Raw genomic sequence first — 12,531 nt, forward strand, 5'->3', positions numbered from 1 at the left:
CTTCACTGCAGACGCTGCACCAATCCGCCTGTCGATCTCCTGCTCCACAAGACCCCGAGATACTTAAACTCCTCCACTTGGGGCAGGACATCTTCCCCGACCCGGAGAAGGCACTCTACCCTTTTCCGGCTCAAGACCATGGCCTCGGATTTGGAGGCACTGATCCCCAGGCATCAGCCGGGTCATGAGTTCGCCGTTCCATGCGTAGGTTGTCGTTAACACCAAGCCTACAATTTATCATTTCAATCTTAGTTTTTTGCATTGCCAACTGATGTTGTGTACTCTCGTACAGCTTTGCAGGTGCAATGGTTAATACATTAATACTTGAACATCAAAAAATAAACCTGGAAATTAAATAATACTTTGTAGGAAGTCTGGTCGTAAAGCTAAAAATAGATCTGTCTCTGTTGTTTGTCTGCTCTGATCAGTCTAAGTGGTTCAAAGGAGAAAAAAAATTAAGTCTGTTTTCTGTTTTTTATTGACGAGTTTGTTTCACTGCGGCCTCGTTTCGAAGACAGACGTGGAGGGCGTTCATATCGAGGTAGATGATCCGAAGAGTTCAGTCTTCAGAGTGATTAACTGAAGGATTCGGCTTTTATTACATGCTTGTTAGAAGGAAAATGGAGGCTGGCTGAGGAGCAGGGGGGCTGGGGGTGTCACTCAGAAGGACGCGTTGTTGTCAGCTCGTTAAAATCACCTGCCTGGAGTGACCCCGCCTTCCCACCAACCCCTCCCACCACGACTCCATCCTGAACACTCGGGCGAGAAAATCGCTCCCGGCTGTCGTTCCTCGCCTCTGCCATCACTCCTCCGAACAGAAGCAACATTTGATGCTGTAACCACGATGTTGTGAGGAGAACAAACTGTGATGCTTCTCTGTGTTCTGCTGTTTAGATTCAAGCCCTAACAAGAAACAAAAAAAAAAAACCCGGGGGGATTCTTGCACCGTTAAATCAACCAAGTCTGCCCCGACCTCGTTCTAGCTTTGTTGAAAAACTGAGGTCCTATCAGCTTTCAACTATTTGAATTTCACACGTCCAGAAATTTTGCTGCGACATGCAGTTGTTGCTGTCGGGGCAGAAATGTTTTCACTTTTATAAACATTAGAAGGAATCGTTGAAGCCCCTGGTGCTCACGCTGTCATCGAAACGTTAAATTACAGTAAATTTTACTTGTTTTGTCATGTTTTATTGATAATTCATTGACTTGTCTTAATCAGACCCTCCAGGATTTTGCGATGTTGCAATCTCAACTATTAACGCAAAATCGAGCAAACCCCACGAAATCACAACTTTTTCCAACTTTGCCCAAAACGCTGCAACTTTAACCCAATATTTATTGTTTCTAAAGTGATTCTCCACCGTTTCTGCGGTCTAGTCTCTTCTTTGTGGGTTTGTGTAGCGTGGAATACAAAATAACCCCAAATAACTCAGGAAGAAGACACGTGACGTCACTTCCTGTTAGCATCAGAATGCCGGGAGCGTGCAGGAGCAGCGACCGAAGCCAAAATGTGCGCTAATGCTTCACATTTGCCCACAAAGATTTCAGCAAACCAGTTTCCTCCCCAGCTGCAGCTGTTTTGCACGTCCTGCAGTGTAATCATGGAACATAAACGCATCGACAAACACTTTGTGTCTGCAAAACATGTGAGGAGAGCTGCAGACCAGGGACAATCCAGAAATTCTCATGAATGTCAGTTTAGAAGCTATCAAAGTTCTCAAATAAAGCACCTTTTGAGAATGTCAATGTTTGTTGGGAATTATCTTACAAAACTAGGAAGGATTTTTGGTTTATATAATAAAAGTTATGGTTGTTTATTGATTTTAGTAAAAAAAAAAAATCACAACTTTTCATCGCAACTTTTAGGAAAATGGAGGGATTGCTTAATGCACCAGAAGGACAACTGAAACTATTATTTATTTGCATTTATTACATATTTTACTTAGCCTAAGTTTACCCCGCATAACCTACCGTGTTTTAGTTTAAATAATAATCACATTTTTTTGGAAAACACTTAAGTGAGAAGTGGAAAAAATGAAAGCAATGTGAGGCAACCTAAAGACAAGGATGTCACGGATCTCCCTCGTGGTGCCGGATTGACGAGTGACCTCCGAGAGGCGAAGTGCAAAAACACGGCGGTAATGAGCTCTTGGCAGACGCTGACAAGTTGTTGACAAAAAGACGGGGAAAGAAAAACAGGATTCCTCCGGGCGGCCGCGTCAAGCAGCACAGAAGTGGAAGCTGACGCTCTGGAGGTGGTGACAACTCTCAGGCTGCGCGCCCTCACACGAGATCTCACCGTGTTGCAACATCCAGGTTGTTCATAGCTGCAAAAAATCTTTATGTGGAGTCATGGATGACTTCAATGGCGGCTGGGGTTTTTTCCGAGCTGTTTGGTCCGAACCCAGGTGTCTGAGACGCACGGCTGACATCCGTTCAAACTCGCTGACGTAAATGTTTTCTTTGCCCTTTTCTCCACACCTGTGAGAGCAGGTTTGTTCGGGTGCAGGACGTATAAATCAGGCGCATCAACAATCTGTTAATGCCTAATGTTTCTTTTTATTAGATTTCCTCCGCTTGCTGTAAACACTGTTAAGCTGTAACGTGATAAGGCGCCGGTGCATTCATTATTCAGGTAATTGATATAGGAGGAGTTCTTTTATTGTTGTTAAACCTTTTTTTTTTTTAAATAGCGGCCTGAGCAGACATGCATGCTGTGCAGAAGCATGCTTCCACCAATTAAAAACCATAAGAAGAGTCTGAACACAAATAAGGTCTTGTATAATGACACGCACACACACACACAAGTTAAACCTCCCTTACAGGAAGACAAATGGTTTCCTCTTAACACCTGTTGTGGTTGTGGCTGTTCCTCCTCTGGCTTTGTGTTGTCTGTCTGATTTATGACCTGGTATTTGTTGTTGCAAAGATTTTTATCACCAAGGACACAGGCACAAAAAATGCTTCAACCAAACATGTCGCTGTTTGAGTAATTGTGACATTACAGAATTTACAAGACTGGTATCCTCCATCAGCAAGTCCTGTTGAAGAAAAAATGGAGATGAAGTTTTAAAAAAATAGAAAGAAACATGTTAGCTTCAGTTGAATGTGCATGATGAGCACTGAAGATGGTATAGTCTTGATAAAAAGTGTTTTATTTTCTATATGGTTGATTGCTGACAGTCCCAAAGTAAATCAGACAGCTGATATGGAAAACACAGTCAAAAGTTTAACAAAGACAGTGAGAAAAGAGCTGTTAACGCCTCTCTGTGGAGCTTTAACACTTTTCCTCCCACAAGCCTTTTGGTTCCTGACTTGGGGGATGTTATTTCAGTTGACCCTGCTAAATAAAGGTTAGGCAAGAAAACTTTCTCTGAGCCGTTAATGTTGTTGTTGTTGTAGCCTTCAAAACAAACAAGGTTGGTTGGTGAGTTGGTTGGCTCTTTAGTTGACTCGTTGGTTGGTTGGTTGGTCGGTTGGTTGGTGACTCATTGGGTGATTTTTGGTTGTTGGTTGGCTGTCTCGTTGGTTGGTTGACTCATTAGTTGGTTATTGGTTGGTTGGTTGGTTGGTTGGTTGGTATATCATATGTTGTTCATAATTTATCATGATTTAGACAAATGATATTTGTCTAAATTGGTTGCAACCCACCATTACTTTCATTTAAATATGTTAAAGTTAGGAATAATCTGTAGTTTCGAGAGCGTTGTTGCATTTTTAATACACTTACTCTGCCACTGTGTGTATTATGTTTTATAAAAGATAAAAGTACAAAAAAAAACACATTTTAAAACGAGCATATAACACATCTGGGTCTTTATCTACATTTACATTACAAAACTGTCCCCGGGTCACTTCATTATGGGCATGTTTGGTAAATATGTCATCCCTGCCTTTGTGAAGTCCAAGCAGAGCCGAGGACAAATATGCCTCAGAAAATGAGGCCCAGCTGTACCCCACCTAACACTCGTACATAATCATAACACTGTGTGGCCCCAGCGCAGGTGCTGTCCCACATGGGCCTTTCCAAAACAGAAAAACGGTCACAGGGTCTCACGAGACGACGCCCGTATGCTCCAAACAGAGGTTATTCAGGAGATTTTAGGCAAGACGTTTCCATTCACGGCATTTTGAGCAAGTTTACGCCTTATATCAGAATAAAATTCAGTGACTACAGTAAATTAAAGATGAGTTAAACAGGTCGAGCTGCAGGTGATGAGGGTTCATTAACTGTGAAGTTATTAGTGGCGTCTTTAAATATTGCCTCCAACTTTTCTGCAGTTACAGACAGAGAGGCGGACGGTTTTATCGGCCTCACAACAGATACAATACAGCTGAGTTTATTTGCTCTAAATTAAATAATGGACAATTTATGAACCTAATTTTAAAATGTTTGTTTCCAATTTGCTTTTAAAATGTCTGCATTGAGGCCTGCACATGTAACTCACGCTGTCTGATTTCAGACAAATGTCTTAAAGTTAGGATTTAAAACATGTGAGGTTGTTATTAAAGTATCAGATATCTTCCCGTTTCTTGAGCCGGAACGCGGTAGGACCAGCTCACGTGCTCTCCCGTTTCGTCATCACTCCAAAGTCATCCGCTGAGGGCACGAGCGTGCGCACGTTCAGCCACGCTCGGCTCTGCCGTTTATGTTTCCGTTCCCCGCTCGTGACGCTCCTCCCTCCGTGCTTAACCTCGCCTCCCTCTCTTTAACCTCCCCTCTCGCTCGCGCCTTGTAATCCTAAATGGGTTTCACATGGAGCTGTGGCCGGGCCTTGTTTCTCTTGGCCGAGGCGTGACACTGCAGACACGTTTTATTTCTGCTCAAGTGTTTGGGCTTTGCACCCCCTGTGTCGTTTGATTTTTGTATTTTTTAATTTCCTCTCTGAAAATTGGATACAGCAGGTCTCCCTTCTTTTTTTTTTTTTAAGTGAAGGGGGTGTAGATGGTTTTATCGATGTGTGTTTTGGAGGATTTTTGAAGAAGTAATTTATATTAAACATAGGATATCTGGCTGCACTATTTGAGCTTGTATACACTCCATAAGTTTTATATTTCAGTCCCTAAATTTGAAAAATTAAATCTTTTGTTTCTTTTTCTTTCGAGTCATTGTAAAAAAAATAAAAAAAATCTGCATTTTAAGGTAATACTGGACAATAAAAAATGCTCTAAATGATACTTTAAGTTTAAAAACACAACCATAAGAGCATCTGAGACATTTGTTTCTTTTTTCATTTTCGTTTTATTGCTGTCAGATTTAGTAAAAGTTACAAAAATCTCAGTTCAGTTAGTAATTATCTTCTTCATGATCATTTATACCAGGGGGGTCAAACCCAGTGACTCAAGGGGGCCAAAATTAAAAATTTGGTCCTAGCCAAGGGCCAATCATGATCAATATTTATTAAAAATTACATAAATTAATTAGTTTTAGATGTATTTTATCAAATCATTCATATAGAAATATCAATGACCTTTTCCCAGTTACAGATTATACAGAATTTAGAGCAAACAGACTTTAATGAACACAGACAAATAGATCAAACTTCAAAAAGCTCATCATTAGCTGTCATTTCTTACGCCTCACTCAGCTTTTAAATGAATTTTTTAACATTAAAACAGACAAAAACCTGATCATACAGAAATTAAAACTATATATTGTTGGCTTCTAAGTCACTGTCAGAGAAAACTTCACTAATTAGGCTCAGATTTTTTAAGCAAAATAAGAATCAGAGACTGGAGGGCCGGATTAAATGTTACAGAGGGCCTGATCTGGCCCGCGGGCCTTGAGTTTGACACGTGTGATTTATACAATAAGAACTTGTATTGAAAAGAGTCGTTTTATGTTTTAGTTTCATTTTTTCTGACTGATAGTTAAGTGATAAAAGCTGCAGCTTCTGAATTTTAACAAGGGTTTGAGTTTACTCGACACTTTGCAGGATGCAGATTTCCTGACGCGTGGCGCATGCGCAGCGTCTTACGTGTTTCTGGGAGCTGTTTGCACCGTGCGATGTGTTTGCAGGGCTCGTGGAGGGTGGGGTTCGGGTTGTTGAGGCTCGCTCCTGTAAATGTGGCCGTTTGTGTGTTGGAAGGCGGAGGGGAGGAGTGGACGCAGCCCGCTGGAGACACAAGAGCGGATTGATAGTAAACACACTCCAGGTTCAGTGGATCTGCTGCCGGCAGCTCGGCTAACAAGCCCTTCATTAAGGCCGTCTGATAGGCTCACTGAGAGCCGTTGTTGGAGGAGGAAGCGAAAACTACACCAGACAGATTTGACCCCGAGAACGCTGGTATGCACCGCCAGCAGCTGAAGGCACCTTAAAAAGAGTTTATTTCAGTCGGGCCGAACAGGTTGTCTCCTGGGGAAGAAACTCTTATTTGTGTGGCTGTTTTACTGCTTATTTGTCACGTCACACCGTGGTTCTGCTGGAGTGTGGAGGTCCACGTTCATTTATTTCTGAACCAGAGTCAGTTTGGATTCACAGAAAAGCAATAAAAACACAAAAGGTTCAAATGAATCAGCATCCATCCATCTGTTTGCTTTACCTGCTCTTCTGTGCAGCTTTTAGTTCCTGATAAATACATTTATCTCCTTGTTTATGATGCACCTGTGAACCTTAACTTGACGGGTTTCTGTGATTCTGATTCTTTTAGCGCCGGTCCTGTTTGGATCTTAACATATTTCCACTTACAGATGTAAGGTTCCTCCTGCCGGTCCTAATTTTTGTTCCACTCATATCAGACCTGTTTTTATTACTCTCTTTCTTTTTATCCTCTGCTGTATTTTGTTGCCATTTACAAGAGCCTCAAATGTTCTCTGGTTAAATGTTTGCTGATGTTTTCTCTTACGACAGCAACACACGGCGCTGGATGCACCACGGTAAATGACTCTGCTGAGAGTTGGTTTATCTGTGTGCAGCGGAGCGGCATGATGGAGGGCGTAGTTGGGACTCGGGAGCAGAGTGCAGTCCGGTGACCAGCAGAGCATAAAGGCTGCTGTTGTGTTCAGAGTTTCGAGTTGGGGCTTCCTATTGGCTGGGCCAGTGATGGCCTGCAGCCCTGAGCAGAAATCAGCCCTGGAAGTGCCCAGCCTCATTCCTTAACCCCATTAAAAAGGCTCCACTGTCCAAAAAGTCCAGCCTTCGGGGCCTCACTACAACAGCTTTAAAGCAGAAACTAGTTCAGTTCAATCCAGGTTTTATTTTTTTTAATATAGCGCCGATTCGCAACAAAAGTCGTCTCAGTAAATAATAAGTTCATTCAGAAACAGAAAGGCTGCTCCAGGTGTGGTTCCTATGGAAGGAAAAATAAAGAAAAAAAAACAGGCAAATACAAACATGGAAAGTAGAGCGAGACAGCAGCAGAGTGAGGACATGTGGACAGTTTGTCCTCCAGCAGCAGAACTAAAGGAGAGCTCAGGAAACCCAAACCAACCCGAACTATAGTTCTGCTGCAGTAGGCTCAGACTGCAGGTTTACTTGTGGTTCCTGGAGGTTCTAAACGTAGAACAGGAGGAGGAACTTTCAGTTCTCAGGCTCCATATTCCAGTTTCTGTCCCTGAGGCTGACACCCTGTCTGCTTTTAAGACTTTCCTGTCTGATAAATCCTAAAGGAGAGCTCAGGAAACCCAAACCAACCCTGACTATAGGATTTATCAGACAGGAAAGTCTTAAAAGCAGACAGGATGTCAGCCTCACAGACAGGAACTGGAAGATGGAGCCTGAGAACTGAAATCTCTGCCTCCTGGTCTACTTTCAGAACCTCTAGGAACCACAAGTAAACCTGCAGCCTGAGAGCTGAGTGCTCTGTTAGGTAAATATGGAACAATAAAATCCTTAATATAAGATGGAGCTTTGTTGTTGAGAGTTTCATCATAAATGCTGAAGCCCCAAGTACTTCACAGTGAAAAAATACTACTATAATGTTGATATTTGTGGGTATTTCATTTAAATTAATTGTTTAAATATATAAAATGAGGTTCTGTGCAGTAAATATGAACAAGAAATATCTTACCTGTTGTGGACAGCTCTTTGAACGACCTCAGTTCAGAGAAATGGAGCTTAATTCTGACCGGACAGACGAGCTAATGGCTAGTCACATAAAAAGGATTAGTGACTTAAATCAGCTCCAGAAACTGGAGCGGTCCACTTTAGTCCCCTCAGACTAGCCATTAGCTCATCAGTCTTTCATCTGAGGTCGTTCAAAGAGCCATCTGCAACAGGTAAGATGTTTATTTGTTCTGACTGAGCTTACAGTGGAAAACTCTTCATTAATCGCTCCTTTCTTTGTATTTTTGCCAGATTCTTATAATCCTGAAACGATCTTGATCCGTAGCTTCAGTTGCTTTGCTCAGTTTTTGCTTCGTCATCAAAACGTGTCTCTCCTCTCCCGAAGCAGACGTTTGCTTCGTTGTGAGTCAGCGAGTTTCATCGTCAGACTGAGAGGCTCTTAATGCTGACTGTTTTTGTTTGCTCGCCCTGCCTTTACGGCTGGCTCGGCGCCACCGTCAGAAGCTCGCTCGCTCACTGGTTTCGTTGCAATCAGCTCGCTGCTTCCCATATATTTAAGCGACTGCTGACATAATTTATGAAAGGAATGAAAAATAAAGCCTGCATTGCAGTAACGCTTAAATCTGCGATTTATTTGGTCTGTGCTTTAGTCTAATGCAGAAAAACTCGTCTGATTTCTGCCTGTTTGAAGTTTTCCATTGCACAAACGCCTTTTTGGTCGTGGCGTGTTTAGGGGTATCGGGGTCGTGGTTAACGAATGCCTTCACCTCTGCAGACGCTCCTCCGCTCCTTTGCTCCTCCGCTCCTTCGCTCGCCCTGTTTGCCTTTTGTGGCTTTCAGCTTTTTTCGAAGCCCAAACACTCAGCAGGAAACACTGACTTGTTGATCGTCCTCAGAGAGCCGCTCGTAAACCCCGCCAGGATGAATGGAAGGGTTTGTCCGCGTGTTTTCTCTTTTTTTTTTCTTTCATAAACCTGAGGGGTATGCAGCAGCAAACAACCAAATAATTACTGGTTTGACTGTGAGGATTGAGGCACTTTAAGGCCGATCAGTCCTCCGAGCGCAGCTGACTGTTTGATTGCGCTGCGATGTTTGTCTCTTCCTGTTTATGGATGTTGCTTGGAGACTTCTCTAAATGTTCAACATGTGGAATCTCGCTCGCCTCCATGCTCCGTTTGTAAACAGGCAGCAGGGATGCATGGCCTCATTGTTTCGCATCATTATTACTGACAGGCCTAAACGACTTGAATGATGGGAAGCCCTCATACGAAATGAACCCGGCCCGGCGTGTTTACCCTGTCCGAGTCGTGTTGCTCATTGGCTCCAAACAGAAGAAGGAGGGGGGGGCGCCTCTCACATCCTGACATCTGCAGAACACCTGTCCTGAACTGTGCGTGCCACGAGCCAGACCCCGCCATCTTCCTTCGTTTCCCTCCCCGTGCGTTCTAACAATTGGCACCTTCTGCCGTGTTTTTTCCTGCGTCTGTTCAGGATGACGCCGCTACCTGCGAGACTCGTTATTTACCATTTTTAAAAAAATTGTTTGTTTGTTTTTAAGTTGATTCAAGATGGCCGCTGCAGCTGATGATTAGTCAACAAAATAAATGTCACTTTTTACAGCTACTGAACTAAAACTCGGTGGTAGTAGCTGAGAGTAGCAGAACATATTCTGAGGGCTTCTGTCTGCACGGAAATAAGTTTATTCTTTATTATTATTCATTAAACTCTATGATCACATTTCAGACTCAGAGTTTTATTCATTTATTTGACAGGAATGGAGACTTCCTGCACCAGTTTTTGCTGTTTTCTGCTCATTTTTTCGTTGTTGTTTTAAATCCAAACCGAAGTTTCGACCCGTCTGAGGCGGAGGAGCATCACTTCGCCTGTTTTCCCAGCGTGGGAACGAACATTTTCTGTCTGCTTCTGTTGTGCTTAAATATCCTGTTACTAACTGAAACACAATATTCACTGTGGTACTTTTCCAACAGGCTCTCACCCGTTTATTACACAAATCCTCCTGAGGTTAATGTATGAAGGACATAATGAGAAAATTAAGAACATATTACTCCTCGGATTTATTCGAAACTTTTATCTTACCTCAAAGCAAAATCAACTTTTCACTTTTATTTTTTAAAGCAGCAAATAAACAGTTTGACCTTTAAAATAATTAATTACATTTAAATAAATTCATAAACTGTTTAAATACAAATATTAAATTCTTTAGGTGAAAGGGTAGACGTGAACACAGAGCACTGAAGGACTCGGCTGATACAGCTAAGAGAAAAGCAGAAAATAGCTAAAAGTAGCAAACAGCTAGCTAAGAGCTAAATGTAGCAAAAGGTTGACTAAAAGCTAAAAGTTGCATAAGGCTGGCTAAAAGCTTAAATTAGCAAAATGCTAGCTAAAACTAACAACTCAAATTAAAAGCTAAAAGTAGCGAAAGGCTAAATAAAAAATAAAAGTAGCAAAAAGCAAGCTAGAAGCTAAAAGTAGCAAACAGCTAGCTAAGAGCTAAATGTAGCAAAAAGTTGACTAGAAGCTAAAAGTAGTGAAAGGCTAGATAAAAAAATAAAAGTAGCAAAAGGATGGCTAAAAGCTACACGTAGCATAAGCTATCTAAGGACTAAAACTTGCAAAATGCTAATTAAAAGCATAAAAAGTTTAGCTAAGTTAAAGGAGCAAATGGGAGCTAAAAATAACAAGACTATCTAGAAGCTAAAAGTAATGAAAGGCTAAAAAAAATAAAAGTAGCAAAAAGCAAGCTAGAAGCTAAAAGTAGCAAACAGCTAGCTAAGAGCTAGATGTAGCAAAAGGTTGACTAGAAGCTAAAAGTAGTGAAAAGCTAGATAGAAAATAAAAGAAGCTAGAAGCTAAATGTAGCAAAGGCTGGTTAAAAGTAGGAAAAGGATGGCTAAAAGCTACACGTAGCATAAGCTAGCAAAAAACTGAAACTTGCAAAATGCTAGCTAAAAATAACAAGACTATCTAGAAGCTAAATGTAGCAAAAGGTTGAGTAGAAGCTAAAAGTAGTGAAAGGCTAGATAAAAAATAAAAGTAGCAAAAGGATGGCTAAAAGCTACACGTAGCATAAGCTATCTAAAGACTAAAACTTGCAAAATGCTAACTAAAAGCAAAAAAAGTTTAGCTAAGTTAAAGGAGCAAATGGGAGCTAAAAATAACAAGACTATCTAGAAGCTAAAAGTAGTGAAAGGCTAGATAAAAAATAAAAGTAGCAAAAAGCTAGCCAATAAGAAGACAAGAACAGAGACAATATGCTGAAGCAAATTTCAAAATAAAAGTTTTTTAATGTATGTATTTCTGTGGGGAAAATAAAGTAAAATATTAAAAATTATAAACGTCACAAAAGTAAAAGCTCTGATCTCCTTTAGGAGCTGAATGTTCGGACATGAATGACTAGAAACAGAGAGACAAATAAAAAGCAGGAAAAGGCTGTTTTCTCTGTTTGTGTGATCACGTCTGTGTCTGTTTCCTGTCGCAGATAACGGCAGTATGCAGAGAGGCGGCCCTCCTGGCCCTGCAGGAGGACATCAAAGCTCAGCACATCCAGGCGGGACACTTTCAACGGGCCCTGGAAGCCGTGAGGCCCCGGATCCCCGACTCGCTCGTCCGCTCATACCTCAGCTATCAGCAGCAGCACAGCGGCCTGGGCTTCTTCTGACCACGCCGTGAACTCTCCATCAGCCGCTGACCTTCTCACGCAGAACGGTTTACGGCCGGGCCGCGGCAGAACTCCCGTCCCACCGAGGCTGCGCCGAGATCTTTTCCACAGTGAAGAAAACAACAACATGTCACGCTGATGTTTAAAAGCTTACAGCAGGGATGGCTGCTTGAAAAGTAAATAAAATCTACGTTTTTGTAGTTTTTACATCTGCTCTGGTTGTAGCTCAGTTTCATGAGCACATCTACAGATTTAACCCACATTTTGTCTTATTTCTTTAGCTTTAAAGAGCTTTGTATCAATTGTGTTAGCAAAATATCTCCTGATCTGCTGGACGGACGTTAATCACTGGATGGACATCTACAACATCAACTTAATTTAAGATGGCCGCCACAGATAAGCAACCTCTAACTCGGTCAGTTTTACAGATACCGAGATGAAATTCGGTGTGGTGGTAGCTGAGAGTGGTTCACAACACGAACTCTGAGCTCTGCTGCATGTTTGTTCCTCCGGCGGGCGACATGCATCTGATCGTGGAGTCGATTTTGTTTCTGTTTCTAAAAGCTGTTAAAGACCCGAATGCAATAAAACCCAAAGATTTCAACCTCTCCTTCTCTTATTCCTCCTGTACGGGATAATAAAATAAAACAGACCCTCCAGGATTTTGCGATGTTGCGATCGCAGCTATTAACGCAAAATCAAGCAAACCCCGCGAAATCGCAACTTTTTGCAACTTTGCCCAAAACACCGCAACTTTCCCGCAACTTTAACCCAATATTTATTGTTTCTAAAGTGATTCGCCACCGTTTCTGCGGTCTAGTCTCTTCTTTGTGGGTTTGTGTAGCG

The 12,531-nt window shown here is 41.9% G+C and overlaps 1 protein-coding gene across 1 annotated transcript in view; it reads left to right on the forward strand.

The window, feature by feature from the left end:
* Positions 1–12,289, forward strand: part of spata5 (spermatogenesis associated 5) — a 116,936-nt gene extending 104,647 nt beyond the window's left edge. The window contains exon 17 of the mRNA XM_017417402.2: positions 11,506–12,289. Within this exon, the coding sequence (XP_017272891.1) occupies positions 11,506–11,685 (180 nt within the window). The 3' untranslated portion in view covers positions 11,686–12,289. The remainder of the gene's footprint in view (positions 1–11,505) is intronic.
* The last annotated feature ends 242 nt before the right edge of the window (positions 12,290–12,531 follow it).

The sequence above is a fragment of the Kryptolebias marmoratus genome, linkage group LG9 (assembly GCF_001649575.2).
Source record: "Kryptolebias marmoratus isolate JLee-2015 linkage group LG9, ASM164957v2, whole genome shotgun sequence".
In the NCBI taxonomy this organism is placed as follows: Eukaryota; Metazoa; Chordata; class Actinopteri; order Cyprinodontiformes; family Rivulidae; genus Kryptolebias; species Kryptolebias marmoratus.